This window comes from Procambarus clarkii, chromosome 65 (genome assembly GCF_040958095.1).
Source record: "Procambarus clarkii isolate CNS0578487 chromosome 65, FALCON_Pclarkii_2.0, whole genome shotgun sequence".
Lineage (NCBI taxonomy): Eukaryota > Metazoa > Arthropoda > Malacostraca > Decapoda > Cambaridae > Procambarus > Procambarus clarkii.
In genome coordinates this window covers 19,242,038-19,262,770 of record NC_091214.1, presented here as the reverse complement: position 1 = coordinate 19,262,770, position 20,733 = coordinate 19,242,038, and the positions used below count along the sequence as shown (strand labels likewise).

Below are 20,733 nucleotides of genomic sequence, written 5' to 3'. Positions count from 1 at the left end.
GCCACAGTGCTAATACTTGTGGGGGGGATTACAATCACGGAAACAGTCTGGAGTAGTAAGGAGTCCCCATGGAGGTGTTGAGACATGGAGAGTAAAACAGCAGGTCACCACTCCTTGACACTCCTCTCTTGGACTGTGACCTTCTCAGTGACCTCATTACTTCCCTCTGCAGCCGCTTGAGAAACCTGGCAGCGATTGAATTAAGATTTATCATTGGTTCTTGGCGCCCGTTTTTCATTGGTGGATTTTTTTATTGGCTTATCTCGTCGTTTTTCACTTAAAAAAGTATATGAGCTTTTGGGGAGAGAAGAAGTGGCACTTTTGGTGATGTGTGACGTTATTGTGTTCCGTGCTCCCTGGACCCCCAGGTAATGTTCCTTGGACCCCAGGTAATGTTCCTTGGACCCCAGGTAATGTTCCTTGGACCCCCAGGTAATGTTCCTTGGACCCCCAGGTAATGTTCCTTGGACCCCCAGGTAATGTTCCTTGGACCCCCAGGTAATGTTCCTTGAACCCCAGGTAATGTTCCTTGGACCCCAGGTAATGTTCCTTGGACCCCCAGGTAATGTTCCTTGGACCCCCAGGTAATGTTCCTTGGACCCCAGGTAATGTTCCTTGGACCCCCAGGTAATGTTCCTTGGACCCCCAGGTAATGTTTCTTGGACCCCCAGGTAATGTTTCTTGGACCCCCAGGTAATGTTCCTTGGGCCCCCAGGTAATGTTTCTTGGACCCCCAGGTAATGTTCCTTGGACCCCCAGGTAATGTTCCTTGGACCCCAGGTAATGTTCCTTGGACCCCCAGGTAATGTTCCTTGGACCCCCAGGTAATGTTCCTTGGACCCCCAGGTAATGTTCCTTGGACCCCCAGGTAATGTTCCTTGGACCCCCAGGTAATGTTCCTTGGACCCCCAGGTAATGTTCCTTGGACCCCCAGGTAATGTTCCTTGGACCCCCAGGTAATGTTCCTTGGACCCCAGGTAATGTTCCTTGGACCCCAGGTAATGTTCCTTGGACCCCCAGGTAATGTTCCTTGGACCCCAGGTAATGTTCCTTGGACCCCAGGTAATGTTCCTTGGACCCCCAGGTAATGTTCCTTGGACCCCCAGGTAATGTTTCTTGGACCCCCAGGTAATGTTTCTTGGACCCCCAGGTAATGTTCCTTGGGCCCCCAGGTAATGTTTCTTGGACCCCCAGGTAATGTTCCTTGGACCCCCAGGTAATGTTCCTTGGACCCCCAGGTAATGTTCCTTGGACCCCAGGTAATGTTCCTTGGGCCCCCAGGTAATGTTCCTTGGGCCCCCAGGTAATGTTCCTTGGGCCCCAGGTAATGTTCCTTGGGCCCCCAGGTAATGTTCCTTGGGCCCCCAGGTAATGTTCCTTGGACCCCCAGGTAATGTTCCTTGGACCCCAGGTAATGTTCCTTGGACCCCCAGGTAATCTTCCTTGGACCCCCAGGTAATGTTCCTTGGACCCCCAGGTAATCTTCCTTGGACCCCAGGTAATGTTCCTTGGACCCCAGGTAATGTTCCTTGGACCCCCAGGTAATGTTCCTTGGACCCCAGGTAATGTTCCTTGGACCCCAGGTAATGTTCCTTGGACCCCCAGGTAATGTTCCTTGGACCCCAGGTAATGTTCCTTGGATCCCAGGTAATGTTCCTTGGACCCCCAGGTAATGTTCCTTGGACCCCCAGGTAATGTTCCTTGGACCCCAGGTAATGTTCCTTGGACCCCCAGGTAATGTTCCTTGGACCCCAGGTAATGTTCCTTGGACCCCCAGGTAATGTTCCTTGGATCCCAGGTAATGTTCCTTGGACCCCCAGGTAATCTTCCTTGGACCCCCAGGAAGTGTTCCGTGCTCCCTGGACCCCCAGGAAGTATTCTGATCTCCGAGAGTGTTCCTCGGGTGACAGAAGGGTCCATGTGGATCAACAAATCACAAGAGATCGTTAACTTGGCAAATTGGCTGTCAGTAACTTTCTCAGAGGGAGTGGAAAATGCTGTGATTTGTCACCATCTTGATGGGTGGCCTTGTGGGGGGGTGAGGACGGTATTTAATGAAGTTCCAACTCCTGCGTTATGGAAATATTGAAATATAAAAACAAAAACCACGTATAAAAACGCTGTCGAATCGTACAATAGAACGTATAAGCTATGTAAAGTATTTGGGTTTAATCATGGCAGAAGACCTGGGGCCAGATTTACGAAAGCACTTACGCAAGCACTTACGAACGTGTACATCTTTCCTCAATCTTTGACGGCTTTGGTTACATTTATTAAACAGTTTACAAGCACGAAAACTTGCCAATCAACTGTTGTTATTGTTATAAACAGCCTCCTGGTGCTTCGGAGCTCATTAACTGTTTAATATTTGGAAACAAAGCCGTCAACGATTGAGAAAAGATGTACAGGTTCGTAAGTGTTTGCGTAAGTGCTTTCATGAATCTGGCCCCTGATCTTTGTAAAGAACACCATAAAGTAGCAGTCACAACTGCAAGAAAAATAATCTGTTGGATAACGAGAACCTTTCAAACAAGAGATGGCGTATCAATGATGCTTTTCAAGACGCTAGTGCTCTCGAGCGTGGAATACTGCTGCACAATGACGCCCCCTTTCAAAGCTGGATAAAATGTTGACCTGGAGATTGATTTTTTGTTTTTTTGATTGTTGCCGTCGGAGGCGGCTAGTTTATTGTGCACCCTATACTCATCCTGTGAGCGGTAGCGCAAAAAGCATTAGAGGGCACAAAAGGTCTTTGTCAGACCTTTTGTACGCTCTCGTCGAGCATGCAGAGATCCTTTACTGCTAGAATCCATCGGTAAAACATCTAAACTACTGGGACCGACTAAAGAGCCTAAATCTGTATTCTCTTGAGCGCAGGCGGCAGAGATACATAATAATTTACACGTGGAAAATAGTAGATGGGCTGGTCCCAAACCTGCACACAGAAATAACACCACACGAGACCAGAAGGCATGGCAGGATGTGCAGAATACCCCCGTTGAAGAGCGGAGGTGCAATAGGTACTCCGAGAACTCTTAACATCAGAGGCCCGAGACTGTTCAACACGCTTCCACTACACATAAGGGGCATAACTGGCCGACCCCTCACAGTGTACAAGAAAGAACTTGATAAACACCTCCTAAGGATACCTGATCAACCAGGCTGTGACTCAAACGTCAGGCTGCGAGCAGCCGCGTCCAACAGCCTGGTTGACAATGTTCAACTGGGGCCAGATTCACGAGGCAGTTACGCAAGTACTTACAAACTTGTACATCTTTCCTCAATCTTTTACGGGTTTGTTTACATTTATTAAACAGTTTACAAGGATGAAAACTTGCCAATCAACTGTTGTTATTGTTATAAACAGCCTCCTGGTGCTTCGGAGCTCATTAACTGTTTAACAATTGTTAACAAAGCCGCCAAGGATTGAGAAAAGATGTACAGGTTCGTAAGTGCTTGCGTAACTGCTTCCTGAATCTGCCCCCTCCCCCTCCCCCTCCCCCCTGGAGGTCTGGTCAGAGACCGAATCGCGAGAACCTTGACCCTCTGACTTAACACAAGGTAGCTAGGCTAGGCCAGGCTTTCATTGTCAACCCAATATGAGAAGTAAAAAATTAATCTTATTAGCTCCCCACATTATTATATCCGTTTCAATAGATCAAAATTAATATTGGATTTTACCCTTATTACCTACAAATAAAATAAAAATTACAAAATACAATTAGTAAAGTTTTAACTGTTGAATTTGATGAAGTGGAGAGGAAGGGGGGAGTGGCGAGGCTTCTAGACCAGGTGGTGATCAGCTTCAGGATGGGTTCCAGCTGATTCTAAACCAACAAACCAAAGTTGCAAGTAGCACAGGCTATGGTGAACCCCCATAGTGGACCTTGGGGGCCGACGTCTGCTACTCGCACCGGCCTGGGATGTTATCCCACACTAACAGTCTATGATCACTATAGTAATAAAAGTAGAATAGCACCAAGTACTGGCACTTCCATGGAGGACAGAAGAAAATGTATATATGCTAGTTAGCATTGTAAATGTGTGGCCACGTCTGTGGTAGAAAATAATAATAATAAAAAGCTTTCATTATAAGCTGATGTAGACTGTAGCGAGGAAGGCTGCATACAGATTAATCTCCACTCACTACACTTAATTTACACACACTTCAGTCTTGTACAGAATCGAAGGACAGTCTTGTACCACTAATTTTTAAGGATTACATTATCTTGCTTAAATAGTGGTATTATTATTTTTTTATGAGAATTTGGATTTGTTGACAATTGTTTTGTGTGAAGTTTTGTTTTTTTAGTTTCCCTGGAGGAAGCCTGATGGTTTTGGTGTATATGTATTATTATTATTAACATCTTTATTGACAAAATTAATTACAATTTTGCCTAATCTGAGGATTTTGATAGTCTTATTAAAGTGAGGATAATGCTAGTATTCACTGTCACGCAGGACAGAGGGTCATACACAAGACAATAGGTCTAAACTGTAGGCTGAAGCACATATATATCATGGTTACAATCAATGTTTTACTGTATGGATATGTGAAAACAACGTATATGTAGCCATGAACCACCAGGTGTGTGTTCCAGTCATTTATATATAAAATGTATAATTCCTGTATAAAAGTTGATGTTATTCCATAAATGGTAATGTGTACACCAGGGTAATGCAGGTTCGTATCCTGGTAGTCATAGAATTCTTAATTGATTTATGGCTTAGGGGACCATTCAAGCTTGCTTTCGTGTATGTATGTATATGTGTATTTATATGTATATAACTGGGATTGAGAATAGTGGGACTCAGCCACCCACGTAAAGAGAAAGCACTTACAAAAGGCTGTTGATGCACTCATCAGTGATCTCTCACATCATGTTAAGTGTTTACCTTTTTTCAGACGGGATGGTGTCGCCTATCCTGCCGGGATGTGTCCATACAGGTACGGCTCCACCAGCCCAGGCTAGTAGTAGCCCCAGGCTAGCTACACGCCAGTCCTCCCTACTAGCAAGCAGTTCACGTCAACGACTCGCCAAACATTTACCCAACCACACACGAAACCTATACATCTTCATGCAATCATGGCAGCTTTGAAAAGCTCACAACCCAAGGATATCACTATTATAGATAAACTCATAGTGTTAGGGAGTTATTTAATGTTACCTCAGTCGCCATGATTGAAGAATGATGTAGAGTTTGGTGAGTTAATGTGGCGGCGATACTAGGCTAGCTACCCTAGTAGGGAGTCGACCCGCCACCCACCCAGTCACTAGGCTGGGCTTCTACCAGTAATATTCACTCCAGCTTGGCATTTCTCCAGTGCAACACCGTACAATTTTTTTTTGTTGACTGAATTGTTGATTGTATCACAAAGTGGATGTTTTTTTGTGTTTACCACCTGCTCGCAATGGAATGCTGCCCCTATATTGTTTATCTTTAATAACATGTTGGGTGCTGTTGAGGCTCCCATTGTTGTGTTCTTGAATACTACATTCACCTTCCCTCATGTTCATGCTACACTCACCTTCCCTCATGTTCATGCTACACTCACCTTCCCTCATGGTCATGCTACACCAGTTTTTATTTTGATATAATACTGAGATGATTCTTATGTTTAATATCCTCTCAATATTTAATTTTGTTTCTAATATATGTTTGTGAGTTGTATAATATTTGTTAGCATGGTACTTGTATACATAATGCATCTTGGAGCACGTTATGGTGTTACGAGTGTTGAGTATGGATGGTTGGTGTTGGAGGTGTACTTAGTGAGAGCATGTTGGTGTGTGGTCTCTCTCACCCGTCGCCACCTACACCTGCTGCTGCTCGGTAAGATTGGTATGTCTTGGGAATGTATTTAATGAGATAATCGTCCTCCCCGTCGTCTCCGTCGTCGTCGTCCCCGTCGTCTCCGTCGTCATCGTCCCCGTCGTCGTTGTGGTAATGGTGGTCATCTCTACATACATACATTAGTAAATGGTAATATACACTATAATCTATATCTATAAAATATGTCTTCAGGGTTGAAGGTAAGGCATCTGGAGCAGCCTCACTCAAGATGACACGTTAGGGGGGTATGGAAGTGTCAAGCCAGTTAGGGGGGTCGGCCCCACTGCCACACTTAAACAAATATCAGCATCTAATAAAGACCCCCCCCCCCCTCTGCGTGTTTCACTGGCTGATATTGTGGTTTGGTTTTCCGTAGAGTTTTGCAACTCAGCTACTGTCCGTAATATTAAACTTGATGAGGAAAAAAGAGGATAGTGAGGACAAGTAGAGAGGAAGATAGGAGGGATGGAGAGGGTAGAGGGGACATGTTAGGGATAAAAGTGGAGAGGAGAGAGGGGATAAGAGAAGAGAAGAATGATGGAGGAGGTTATCTTGAGATGATTTCGGGGCTTTTTAGTGTCCCCGCGGCCCGGTCCTCGGCCAGGCCTCCACCCCCAGGAAGCAGCCCGTGACAGCTGACTAACACTCAGGTACCTATTTTACTGCTAGGTAACGGGGCATTCAGGGTGAAAGAAACATTGCCCACTTGTTTCTGCCTCGTGCGGGAATCGAACCCGCGCCACAGAATTACGAGTCCTGCGCGCTATCCACCAGGCTACGAGGCCCCCGAAGCACTTAAATTCAGGAACGAGTCTTGTTGCATATCTGTTGAGCGTTTCTAGTTTCTCTCACACAGAAATCACAATTGCGTGATGCATCAAATGAACAAATCCACAAGGGACGTGACGAGGATTCGAACCTACGTCCGAGAGCATCCCAGACGCTGCCTTAATCGACTGAGCTACGACATGGTCAAAAGGAGTTGAAACCGAAGTTCTACTGAACTTACTGGATCCTGCAGCCTCTCCGAGGCACAAACCAGGGTTTTACACAACTCCCCCCATGCACTCGAGTTTCTAGTTTCTCCTTGTCTTTTTGAGGGTGGGATTCCATGCTGGGGATGCATATTCAAGAGCGGGTCTCACCTTTGCTGTATACAGGCACCAGAAAGCCTCTTTGTCCAAGTTTCTGAGAGATACGCGCGCGCGCGTCTATCTCTCAGAAACTGTGAGCATGCTTTTGGGAGATGTGAACAATAGTAATGGGGGAGAGGAAACAAAAGGGGGATGAGGGGGGGGGGACGAGATACAAGGGTAGGGGGGAGGGGAGGGGCTCTATAAAGATGCTAATGAGTGTCTTTTGTAAACGTAATTAAAAATAATGTCACTTACTGCGTCACGTTTGAATAAAGTCCTTAAGCCCTTTTAGTGTCAAGAGGTGTAAACAACCTTTGCGAATTTTACTGAATTATAACGAATTTAAACGTTCGTTAACGAATTTTAACGTCCGTTAACGGATTTTTGCTTTTATTAAATTTTGTTTTGCGTCCGTTAACGATTTTTTTGACCGAGATTGAACGAGTTTTAGCCTCGTCTATCCTCAAAATTTTAACGATCGTTTAAGTTGGCTGGCTGGTTTTAACGAGGGTCTTCGGGGATCGTTGAACCATTTTCCAAATGGCTGCCTAACAAGGTTCTGGATGACGTAGTTTAAAGATTTGAATAGTAAGAGTGGTTCTTGAGGAAGGGTCGCGGTGTGGGCTGAAGGGAGGGGTGGGGGGGGGGGAAAGCTCCTCCCACGCCAGCTGCCCCTCTCTCTCATCCTCCCACGCCAGCTGCCCCTCTCTCTCATCCTCCCACGCCAGCTGCCCCCTCTTTTCCCGCGGCAGCTGCCCTCTCGTCGTCCCACGGCAGCTGCCCTCTCGTCGTCCCACGGCAGCTGCCCTCTCGTCGTCCCACGCCGGCTGCCCCCTCTCTCCTCCCACGTCAGCTGCCCCCTCTCTCCTCCCACGCCAACACCGTATAAAACAGGAGTTTGATGGCCTAAAGACATTGTATAAGGTATAAGACTAATCCTACCCCGGCAGGTATAATGAGTCTTATCAAGGTGAGGGAGATGAGCGCTCTCAAGCTTCACTCTGGTGAGATAATGAAGTGAGGAAGATGACCAGGGTTGAAGAGCGGTGCTGGCCACAAGATGGGGGTGGGCGGCAAAAACACTTCGTAAGGATGCGAAAATATTTGGATGTACGTAGGTGACTACATGGGAGGACGGGGGAAGTCCGTGGGAGGACAAGGGAGCTTCACGTTAGTAAGACGGCCCCAAGTTTACCTTAAGAAGGCTTGTGAGGCAGGTATCATAGAATTTTCATTGTTTTTTTCATTTTTAAGTTGATGCTCCCCGGAGGGGGAGGGGTCTAGACTTGAACTCAAAATGGCGGCGCCGGCGGCCTCCGCCTGGAGTATATACGCCAAAAATTTTGAAGATGCGGCGACACTGGATTCCCCGGATGGGGGAGTAGATGATTGAATTGAAATTGAAATAAGTTTGAGGTATAATGATGAGTGGCAGCGTGGAGGCGTGACTGACCAATGGGAGAGTGACCTGGCGTCACGGGACGTGCCCCGCGCGGGAGAGCGTCACGGCGCCACGGGCCGCGACGACCCACACTACTTCAGCTCCGAAAATTCTGTGACTCTCCGGTGTGCGATGCGTCTGGAGTACCAGAGAGGCGGCCATACTCGAGGGGCGACCCCGCCGCAGAGTCTCTATATGGAGGAGGTGAGTAAGGAGAGAGTGGAAGTTACTTGTATGGTCCGGGGCCGCACGTTGAGCCGCAGCGGCTGGCCAGGAGCCATTGTGGGGGTCCCGCAGCCCAGCCTCAGCTAGGAGGCCCGTCCCGCCGGCTGACACCCACCAGTGACCACAGTAAGGTTAGCAGTGAATATCATGTGCAGTCCTGCTGCCAGGTAGTCAAGAGGAGCTCCTTGTGAGACGTCAGGGACGGAGGAATCAGTAAGAAGCTTGCAGATGAAAGTGTGATCTACGGTGGACACGTGTGTACCAAGTCAGCGTATATGTATGTATTAACACAATGTACTGAACGGGGTGAGAATAGCTTGAGCTACCTCATCCCTTTGTTTGTATTTTACCTCAATAAACTTATTTCAATTTAAAGTCAGCGGCAGCGCGCCAGTTGTAAAGTGAGGTATAGATCACATCTCTCCCCTCTTGTAATTACCATGTTTAAGGAGACATGAAGAAATATGTTATATGTTTGTGCGGGTGCTTAAGCGATGTCTGAAAATAATTTGCTGACGTAATATCATTATTACACTTTCTGTGGCGCTGTAATGAATTCTAGAAATGATTTCGGTGGAATTTAATTTTGCGGTAGAAGCCTAGTCGCTCGTGAAGAACTTGGTAATTATAAGTTTGATTTAGAGCAACAAGGAGGTTTTTCATTATCATTAGTACCTATGATTTGATTTAGTTTTAGCATAATATATTGAAGTGAGCGAGGCTTTATCTGTATCACCAGTGTATCACCAGATACAGGCTTTATCTGTATCACCCTGGTTGTTACCTTGTATGGTATCCAGTGGTGTGGCACCAGATGGGTGTTCACCTTACCTGGGATACAGTGGTGTGGCACCAGATGGGTGTTCACCTTACCTGGGATACAGTGGTGTGGCACCAGATGGGTGTTCACCTTACCTGGGATACAGTGGTGTGGCACCAGGCTTTTACCTTACATGGTAGATAACAATGTGGCAGTATTTACATTTTAAGATATACAGTGTGGCATTGGGCATTTACCTTGTTACGTGGTATTCAGTGGTGTGGCACTAGGGGTATTTAATTACTGTATTTAAAATATTAATAAAATATTTTGAATTAGTTTCAGCAAGTTGTGTTAAAGGTAAGAACAATCTTCATCATATTTAATGTAGCTACAATATTTATATGTATCCGCATGGTGCAATAATATGTGGTTAAAAAAGTTACATATGGTAGATGCAATCATAAGATTTGAATATGTAACATTCAGTATTGGCTGATTAATCAGTAAGCTTTGATTGCATCATTTAGTAATCTCATGGCTATAGGATGTAATATCACATGATTTCAAAGGATTGAGTATTTCCTGATAGTCATTGGAATGATTAAACTAGATTGCTTTTTTTGCTGACAAAATTTTAATTGCATAAATTTTACTAGACACTAAGTATAGGCATGACCAGGTAAAATGTGCCCTCTTTGATTTAAGTTCAATGTTGTCTTACCCTTTTACCTCTGATAATTGAGTCTTATCCTTATTGTGCTAGAGACATGTTTATTTGTCTTTATTGATTTTGTGAATGTGTCATTTAAATTTGAATTCTTTAATGATTTGTTTTTAATTTGCTTTAGGGAAAATAGTGATTTTAGGACAATTTTTGTTTAAAAAATCTGAAAATGTCATACCATGAGAATTATAAGACAATGCTGTAATGCATTTCAAAGACAAAAAGAAATTACACTACACTATATATATATTTGTTCATAAAAGACAATTTTGAAGGGTCTCTGATCATTGCCCACATTTGTTTTCGAAAAACTCAATATAAATGACTGGAAATTATGCATAAATTATGTCAAAATAAACTTACCAAATACAGTAATGTCCCCATGGAATTTTTTGTAATAATTATCCCCAAGAAAAAAAGGGAATTGAAGATAACCGATCAACATCTTCTGGTGTCAATACTTTGTCATAGTTCCCATGTTGAAAGCTCAAAAGATGAAGTAAATGTGGTTTTTGAAAGATGAACTTGTCTTATAAAATTACATGAGTTACAGTATATACATTCAGTATATATACAAACCTTTTTAGTAATTTATACTGTAATAGAACTATTTTTATCAAACATTAATATCAAACTACAGAACCCTTTTCATGATATTGGTTATAAGTGATATAGATATAGTATACTAGTGTATATATTATATATATATATATATATATATATATATATATATATATATATATATATATATATATATATATATATATATAAAAATTTTTTTTTTTTTTTTGGGGGGGGGAGGGATATTCCTGCGCGGACCCAAAGCCTCTGGCTGGCCCAGATTTATAGATGTTATTGATAGAAGACACTGACGCATTTGGAGTATATTATGCATGCACAGAATAACCATGAAAATAAGCCACTTTTAAGGTTATTAATTTTCAGATGGGATTTACTCAACTCCAATTCCAAAGAATATTTTGTATTTGTATTCCTCGCCACTTTTCACAACACAAGAGTTTTTATATATTGTGAAAGGTGATAAGGTATGAATTTGTAATCTTTCATATGAATTTGCTGATTTGAAGGTTAAAACCAGATCTGCAGTCAATTGTTCATATCTGCTTAGTTAAGTAAAATTAATTATTAAATAATAAAACTACCTGTGCTTGAAATCATACATATTGAGCTTGGGTACTTACATTGATTTTCTAAACTCGAGTGATCTTACTTATTTTTAAATTCATGGTTAGAGTTTATCTGGCTTTAGATTATTCCTGTGTTACTGGCTCGAGTACTTGGGGAGGTTCTAAAATGAATGATGTTTAGAAAAATAATAAACGCAAATTTTCCTAAATTTAATTATGGAATCTGAACAATAAACTAATGGGAAAATAATTTAACCAAAACAACACTGAAAAGACAATTTATTCAGGCGATGAGTCACAATAACGTCGCTTAAGTTGACAAGACCACACACTAGAAAGTGAAGGGACGACGACGTTTCGGTCCGTCCTGGACCGTTCTCAAGTTGATTATCTCGAGAGACAATTATCTCAAGTCGATAATTGTCTTTAAAGACAATTTATACTCGAAATCATATAATGCTTGCTTTTGTACTCACCTAGTTGTGTTTGCGGGGGTTGAGCTCTGGCTCTTTGGTCCCGCCTCTCAACCGTACCATCATTTGTGTATCACATTCAGTGTGCTTGGGTGCTTCTTGAGTGGGGTGAAGATTTGATCCAAAGGATATTTCTAGTTTTTTTAAGAGTTCTACACTGACCATATTTGTGGGCAGTTTTATTTGATATTTGAGATGAGTAACTCAATTGGGCTCTAATAGGCTCTAGCACACTATGGATAAGAAACCCAATTGTCAGAGGTAAAAGGGTAAGACACTTTTTTTTGTGAGTAAAGAGGAAGGAGAGGCATAGTTGAAGGGAAGTATAGAAGTGGTAAATACAGTGAGAGGTATGAAAGCAGGCGGGCTGTCCGCCTTGCTGACACTACTACTGAAGACACTATTGAACTTAAATCAAGAGGGCACATTTTACCTGGTCATGCCTATACTTAGTGTGTAGTAATATTGATGCAATTAAAATTGTTTGCCGGCAAAAAACAATCTAGTTTAATCATTGTAATGACTATAGTATCGGCAAAAAGTAAATCCTTTGAAATAATGTGATATTAAATCCTGCAGCCATGAGGTTATTAAATGATGCAATCAAAGCTTACTGATTAATCAGCCAATATTGAATGTTACATAATCAAATTTTATGATCGCATCGACCATATGTAACTTTTTTAACCACATATTATTGCACCATGCGGATACATATAAATATTGTAGCTACATTAAATATGAAGATTGTTCTTACCTTTTAACACAACTTGCTGAAACTAATTCAAGATGTCTTATTAATAAATTTTTCCTATAATACCAGTATCTAATAAAAGGGAGATTTGATAAACAGAAATTTAATTAAAATTGTTGGAACCAAATATACACCAGAAATCATATTAAAAGTTGTAGAGGACACTTGGAATGATAAAATGAAAATTCGAGATTTTCATACTTCTGTAGCCTGGGAAGGGGAGGGGGGTGGCAGCCCCCTCTACCCCCCCCCCCCACCAAACAAGATTAGTCAATAACCAATTTGTTAATTTAACAAATCCTTTAAGCTATCAAACAGAAGACCTTTTTTTACAACAAGTTGCCTTTTCATGTAGCTTCAAAACTAACAAAGTTAAGATTTTTTAACAAAAGAGGATCTTGAGGTCATTCTGAAATTTGCCTCTCCCTCCCCCATAATATCTCGCGAACAAATGAGTCTGTATTACTAAAAATACTCATGAGTTAATCACTCGTATAAATCTTCAACTTCACCAAATTTCATCACCGTTCAAGAGGGTAGAAGCAGCTATTACATGATCTATCCTGGAGTGCTCCTGCAAGCAAATTGCATCACATAACACTACTACAAATATTTTGACAATGTATTAAGATCCAAGCAATGTGTGCAATGTCCCAAGTTGATGTGTGCCACTGATGTAGTGTGTCCATATCAAGCCTCGGTAACACACATGAGGGTGAAGTTACAACGGCAGACAAAGTGATGTGTCAGCAGACCAGAGTGACTGAGCCACAGTTGATGGACTGTTGGACTTTGCCATTACCGAGGATGTGTATCCTGACCTACACATTTGAGATGAAAATCCTCTTTGGTGCAGCGCTGACCAAGTGAGCTCGTATGGATGTACACGGGAGCTCGTATGGATGTGCACGGGAGCTCGTATGGATGTGCACGGGAGCTGCCATGGTGGGGTGGGGTGGGGGGGAGGGGGACCAAATAAACGAGCGAACAAGCCAAGTAAAGCTTGTTGACTCGAGCTAATGAGAATTACCGAACATGGGTTAAATAATTACCATCATATATCGCAAAGTAAATTATATTTTGTGTGTACCTAATAAGAGCGTGGTTAATCTGATATGTTAATAACTCGGATATAACGACCGGGAGTGGCCCCATCCTCCCCTTACCCCCCTCCCCTCCCACGTCATGGTTGCCGCCTACCCCTTACGTGGGGGGGGGGGTCACGTGTGCGATCTTGGGGCTGGTGGAGGTGGTTTGGCCCCCTTTAAGGGCCCAAGACTAGACACACGCCCATTAAAGGGGAAGAGTGTTAAGTCTTGGGAGCTATAAGCAGCATAGCTGGCTGAAGTGTGTGTTCAAAAGGAACCATGATAATGCCTCCACACTACACCTGGCCACCAGGGCTGTGATTCATCAGACTGTGAGCAGCTGCGTCTTAACAGCCAGGGGGCCAGATTCACGAAAGTACTTAAGCACTTACGAACCTGTACATCTTTTCTCAATCTTTGACGGCTTTGGTTACATTTATTAAACAGTTTACAAGCATGAAAACTTGCCAATCAACTGTTGTCATTGTTATAAACAGCCTCCTGGTGCTTCGGAGCTCATTAACTGCTTAATAATTGTAAACAAAGCCGCCAAAGATTGAGGAAAGATGTACACGTTCGTAAGTGCTTGCGTAAGTGATTATGTGAATCTGGCCCCAGGTTGTCCAGACCACCACTCAGGAGGTTAGGAGACCGGGGTACGAGGACATTGATCCTCGGAACGAACTTAAAGTGGGGAACCGCAGTGACACTATTCTCTAGTTACTTTACGTTAGTGATTCTCCCGCCAACTGACACATTGTCCCAAACAACCATTCATTTTCAACTCGAACCAATGTTATGTTGTTGTTGTTTAAGATTCAGCTTCTAGGAACAAAAAGTTCCAAGTAGCACGGGCTATGGTGAGCCCGTAGTAGACTTACCTGGCACAGGAGCGGGGCTGTAACTCGACCAATGTTAGGTTTCGGGAGTTGTTCTACTCCGGAAGGCCGGCCTGGGGCGAGGCTAACGTGTCAGTATTTGATTTAGAAGGCTGTTGTTTGGAGCGGCCCGCAGGCCCCATATATGATCTCTTGCAACCCTGTTGGTCCGGGACTTCCTGCCAGGAACTTGTCAATTTTGTTTTTCGTGAACACATTCTCTTTTCTTCCCTCATTATTTCCTTTGTCGTGAGGCTACTGGAAAGTCATTGGCCTCTGATATTCCACGGGAGACATCTCCCGTCACGCAGGGTGCAGTCGCGCCTTCACAGATCTCCAGTATCATCTATTGATACTGGTAATGGCTCAAAAGGGCCACCACTTACGGGCTATTCGTGCCCGTGCCACCTTTTGGGTGGCTTAATCTTCATCAATCAATCAATCTGATATTCCTAGAGTGTTCTCCGATTATACCCGCGGCACCTTAGTCTTCACTACCGCTATTCGGCATTTCATCTAGACAAAACTACCACCAATGATCCGTATCCGTCCCACGGTTGTAATCAAGTAAATAGAGTAATTTTAGCTACCTATATATCGGGTACAAATGGCTGTGTTACCGTGGCCGGCGAGACCCACTGTGGGGGTGTGCAGTGTGCAACATGTTATCTTGAATGTGCTGCTAGAGGCCTTGACGCCTGTTCCAGAGAAGCCCTCTAGCATCCTTCATGATTCTCCAGCCTCTTATACTTGGTAGATTAGCTGTGTGTGTGTGTGTGTGTGTGTGTGTGTGTGTGTGTGTGTGTGTGTGTGCTGGGGGCGGGAAGGAGGGAGTGTGTACTCACCTAGTTGTGCATGCGGGGGTTGAGCTCTGGCTCTTTGGTCCCGCCTCTCAACTGTCAATCAACTGGTGTACAGGTTCCTGATCCTACTGGGCTCTATCATATCTACATTTAAAACTGTATATGGTGTCAGCCTCCACCACATCACTGCCAAGTGCATTCAATCTGTTAACTACTGACACTGAAGCAGTTCTTTCTAACGTCCCTGTGACTCGTGTGGGTACTCAGTCTCCACCTGTGTCTCCTACGCTGGGGGAGAGAGGGATTGTGCTGGGGGAGAGAGAGAGAGGGAGGGAATGCTGGGGGAGGTAGGGAGGGAGGGAGGGAGTGAGTGCTGGGGGAGGGATGGTGAAGCATGACACACGTGTCCCCGGCCAGAAAGTCAATAATGGTGAAGATGATGGTGATGGGAGCAACATGGTGCCATAAGCCCGTGTCCGCGGTGACCACGTTACACAATTACTGTATTATTCCTCTAATGAAATTATGAAATGTTTTTAATTGTTCGATGCCGGAGTAGTTCAGTATCTCCAGGTTTAGAGAAGTATAATTATTATGATGGTGGCAGTATTGGGGATGATATTGTATGCATGATGGAAGGTTATGACGGTGGAATGATAAGGATAATGATGATAATTCTCGACGTCTTATAGCTAATGATAAAACATTCATTTTACAGGTAAGTGTACCAGGGGCTGCCATGAAGGGCCTGGTAGTGTGTTGTACCCGGCGTCTACCTCTTCCTCGTTCATCCTACCAGTGCACAAGCGGTTCAGTTTCCGACCAGACCTGATAGTCAACCCCTTCTTTACCCCCCCCTATCCTCCTGCCAAGTCTGCCGTGCGTCTGAGAGCAGCGACGTCTACCACCAGGTAATTGTTTAAATTTTGGGCCCCGTAGGGCGAGTTTATTAGGCAGCAGCACTCATCCTGTGAGTGGACACACCGCCATAGTGACAGTATTGGGCAGCGCCACTCATCCTGTGAGTGGACACACCTCCATAGGGACAGTATTGGGCAGCGCCACTCATCCTGTGAGTGGACACACCGCCATAGCAGCATGTACAACACTCCCCAATAGGGAGAAAACCCGCTTTTCTTGTGTAGCTGTGTAGCCCGGACCAACCGGGCTGTGGTGGGTATGTGGGCCTGCGGGCCGCTCCAAGCAACAGCCTGGTGGACCAAACTCTCACAAGTCAAGCCTGGCCTCGGGCCGGGCTTGGGGGCAGTAGAAGAACTCCCAGAAGCCCATCAACCAGGTAGAGGCACCAAATTTCCCAGTCCCGCCCCTCTTGTGTCGCTTCCTGGACCCCGTCTATCCTCTGCCTCTGACATAAATGATCTGCATGTATTGACTTTTCCAATAAGTTATTTTATAATGGGTCGTGTATAAGATTAACTCTCGTGAAGTACACATTGTCACAGCTAGTTGCTCTTAATGGTCTTTTTTTGTTAAGTTTTTGCAAGGGGGGGAAGCCATTATTGCAAACTTTGCTCGTAATTTGCTTAAATGCAAAGTTTTAGTTCGTATACTTCGTTGATTTACATTTAACTATTTTTACAAACGAGAGTTGTAAAAATTGTAAAAGTTGTTGGTGATTTGCAGAGCATTTCTTTTTGAGTTTACCGGACGCGGATGTAGGTCATACAGGAAGCAATCTTGCACCCATGTCGAGCTGTTGGTCGGAGCCGGTCGGCCGAGCGGACAGCACGCTGGATTTGTGATCCTGTGGTCCCGGGTTCGATCCCAGGCGCCGGCGAGAAACAATGGGTAGAGTTTCTTTCATCCGATGCTCCTGTTACCTAGCAGTAAAATAGGTACCTGGGTGTTAGTCAGCTGTCACGGGCTGCTTCCTGGGGGTGGAGGCCTGGTCGAGGACCGGGCCGCGGGGACACTAAAGCCCCGAAATCATCTCAAGATAACCTCAAGATAGGCCAGAAACCCGTGAGACAGTTTAGCAGCAATACGGCTTTAACGAATTTGGGCCTACACGGTTTCTGGGCTTCAAAGGATACCCGATCAATCAGGCTGTAGCTCATACGTTAGGCTGCGAGCAGCCGCATCAAACAGCCTGGTTGATCAGACCTGCAACCAGGAGGCCAGGTCGGAGGGTCAGGGACCAGGGGCCAGATTCACGAAAGCACTTACGCAAACGCTTACGAACCTGTACATCTTTTCTCAATCTTTGGCGGCTTTGTTTACAATTATTAAACAGTTAATGAGCTCCGAAGCACCAGGAGGCTGTTTATAACAATAACAACAGTTGATTGGCAAGTTTTCATGCTTGTAAACTGTTTAATAAATGTAACCAAAGCCGTCAAAGATTGAGGAAAGATGTACACGTTCGTAAGTGCTTTCGTAAATCTGGCCCCAGTCTCTCCATATGTTCAGGCGACTCGATTCCTGGAATATGTGTGTGTGCTGGGGGGAACACGTTCCACGAGGAGTCGGGTCGGGAATGTATGATCGCTAATGGAGTGATGTTACTGGGGATGGCCGAGACGGTGAGAGTGGTAGTGGCCGGGTGTCGAGTGTATAATTGGTGTCTTCTGGGTGTCCACCATGTTGGGCCAGAGGGTGGGGAGGGGGCCCTTGAGAACACTGGCCTCGTTAACAACAGCGAGGCCGCAGACATCTCTCGAGTGATGAAGACTGATGCAGACGATGAGTCACAATAACGTGGCTAAAGTATGATGACCAGACCACACACTAGAAGGTGAAGGGACGACGACGTTTCGGTCCGTCCTGGACCATTCTCAAGTCGATTGTGACAATCGACTTGAGAATGGTCCAGGACGGACCGAAACGTCGTCGTCCCTTCACATTCTAGTGTGTGGTCTGGTCATTAAGTATCATTGGTACGAGATATCATGTTTGAGAGATTCTTGTTATCTAATTTCTCATTATCTTGCAGTTTTGACAACTGATTTATTGTGTTCCTTGAAAAGTAAGAACCTCCGACGTGATTACTCCCATATCTTTCACATGACTCATTCAGTAGTGTGGTTAGTCTGCGTCCTATATGTGGCTTTCATGTTGTTATTTTGAACCCATGTTGTCCAGGGTGATGTAGATGTACTTCCATGTGTTTTGTGATCATCTTGGCACTGCCAAAGATTTTTATGATGTGTAATGTGAGAGTTATTGGTTTATAAATTTTCTTGCATCTGCTTCATTACCTCCTTTGTAAAGTAGCGCGATCTCTGCTGTTTTAAGTATGTTTTGGATTACAGCAGTTTGTAGTGTGATGAGGCATTGTCTTGTCTGGTGGCACTATGACCTAGTGGGCACCCCACTCACACACGGAGCGGGGTCCAAGAGGCTTCAGTAAGTGAAACACCGCGTGACCTTACGGAGCCGTGTTAAATTTTCAGGAGAGGATTTGGTCACTTGTGTGCGTGACGGGATGACCTTTAAGAGTCTGTCAGTTACCAGTGTAGGCTGGTTCTCTCTTCCTCCCCCCCGCCCCCCCCCCCCTTCTTCCTCTCCCCCTTACCACCTCCTATCTCCCTTCCCCTTCTCTCTCCCTTCCCCTTCTCTCGCTCCGCCCCTCTCTCTCCCCCTCCCCCTCTCTCCCTCTCCCGCCCTCCCTCTCCCTCCCTCTCCCTCCCTCTCCCTCCCTCTCCTGGCCCTTCCACCGTGCCTGGTCTCTTGCTCTGCCCCGCGCAAGACAAAGGTCAGTGAGAGGAGATGTGACATCTCTGGTGACCTCGTGCTGGTGCGTCAGTGAGGAGTACTTACATGTGTGTGCTGGTATACTGACTTGTGGCACCTTATATCATGTTATACCTCCAACTTTTGTTTTAACCTTCACAGTTCCACTTCCATCCCTCCCAGTCCTCTACTTCCATTCTACCCCTTTCCTGCTCTCACTCTCCCTCACATTCTCCGCCTCTCTTTTCTTCCTAACACCAGGAAGGAGCTGACTCAAATACCTGGTCATGCTTGGATGAGCACTGTCTCCACCTGCTTTTACCTCGCCCCCGTCTCTCCCATTCTCTCCCTCCTCTCCCCTCCCTCTCCATGCCTCTCCCCGCCTCTCCCCTCCCTCTCTGTCCCTCTCCCCTTCCCTCCACGCCTCTCCCCTACCCTCTTCCGTCCGTCCCTACACGGTGTCCCTGTACAGTCAACAAGTGGAATACAAGGAGAACTTGTGGCAGCGACCGCCATTCGCTACTATATACACACAGTCGAAAACTACTCTGAATGTGAGAATAGTTGAGAACAAGGCAAGAGGTACAGGAAGGGCTGGGCACCAGGAGCTAGAGCTCACTGCCCCCCCCGTAGTCACCTTTACTGTTAGGTAAGCTCGCTCCTTTACCCTCCCCCCCCCCCGCCTCAGTCGTGTCGTCTTGTGGCTAACGACCAATTGGTACCAGGTGGAATGAGCGCTCGTCACCGATTTTCCAAGGACGCTGCGCCAATTGATTGACCTTATTTGGCGTAAATGGTCTAGTTGATTTCAGCGATTTAAGGCGGCGATGCGCAATATATTGGCGTCATTTGTCGGAGTGGGCTGGGGGATATTTTAGCGAACTAGGAGCAGGCGGGAAAAATTTCATATTTATTTTAATGGTTCGAGGGGGAGGGGGGGTCGCTGAGACAAGGGTGCACATGGAAATAATTCGACACGAGACCAGGAGACATCTTGAGGTTATCTTGAGATGATTTCGGGGCTTAGCGTCTCTGCGGCCCGGTCCTCGACCAGGCCTCCTTTTAGTTACACATACCTAGGAAGTAGCCCGTAGCAGATAACTAACACCCAGGTACCTATTTACTGCTAGGTGAACAGGGGCATTTAGGGTGACAGAAACTCCAGTATCAGCTCTTGATACTGGTAATGGCTCAAAAGGGCCACCACTTACGGGCTATTCGTGCCCGTGCCACCTTTTGGGTGGCTTAATCTTCTTCAATCATGAACAGTTGAACAAATATGGAAGGGAAAGCAGCAAAGGGAGGGAGGGAGGGAGAGAGAGGGAGGTGGTAATGTAGAAAGGAAAGATTTGGAGGATTAGAGGCGTACGGGAAGGCAGGTCAACACACACCATAACTGCAGTACAGCCAACTGTCAATAGGTGGCCCTGGCAATATGAGTAATTGATTAATTGATGAAGATTAAGCCACCCAAGAGGTGGCACGGGCATGAATAGCCCGTAAGTGGTGGCCCTTTTGAGCCATTACCAGTATCAAGAGCTGATACTGGAGATCTGTGGAGGTGCGACTGCACCCTGCGTGACGGGAGATATCTCCTGTCAATATGAGTATTATGACACTTAGTCTAATACTGTGGACGACGTGTTGAGTACAGCAGTATTCTGGGTGTGGCTTCTCTGGGGGGGAGGGGGGCAGGGGGTAGAGAGAGAGAGAAATGTAAACACAGTTGAATAAAAAGCAAATCAAGACATAGTCACTGATACGTCACGACC

At 45.3% G+C, this 20,733-nt stretch overlaps 1 protein-coding gene across 8 annotated transcripts in view; it reads left to right on the top strand.

Annotated features, from left to right (window-relative positions):
- The window catches only part of kcc (solute carrier family 12 member kcc), a 364,064-nt gene that overhangs the window by 30,453 nt on the left and 312,878 nt on the right, over positions 1 to 20,733 (top strand). For 3 of the 8 annotated variants that reach the window (XM_069309521.1, XM_069309519.1, XM_069309527.1), the window contains exon 2: positions 4,907 to 4,948. The exons of the other annotated variants lie outside the window; for them this stretch is intronic. In XM_069309521.1, coding sequence (XP_069165622.1) covers positions 4,907 to 4,948 — 42 coding nt within the window. The remainder of the gene's footprint in view (positions 1 to 4,906; positions 4,949 to 20,733) is intronic. 8 annotated transcript variants of the gene reach the window in all.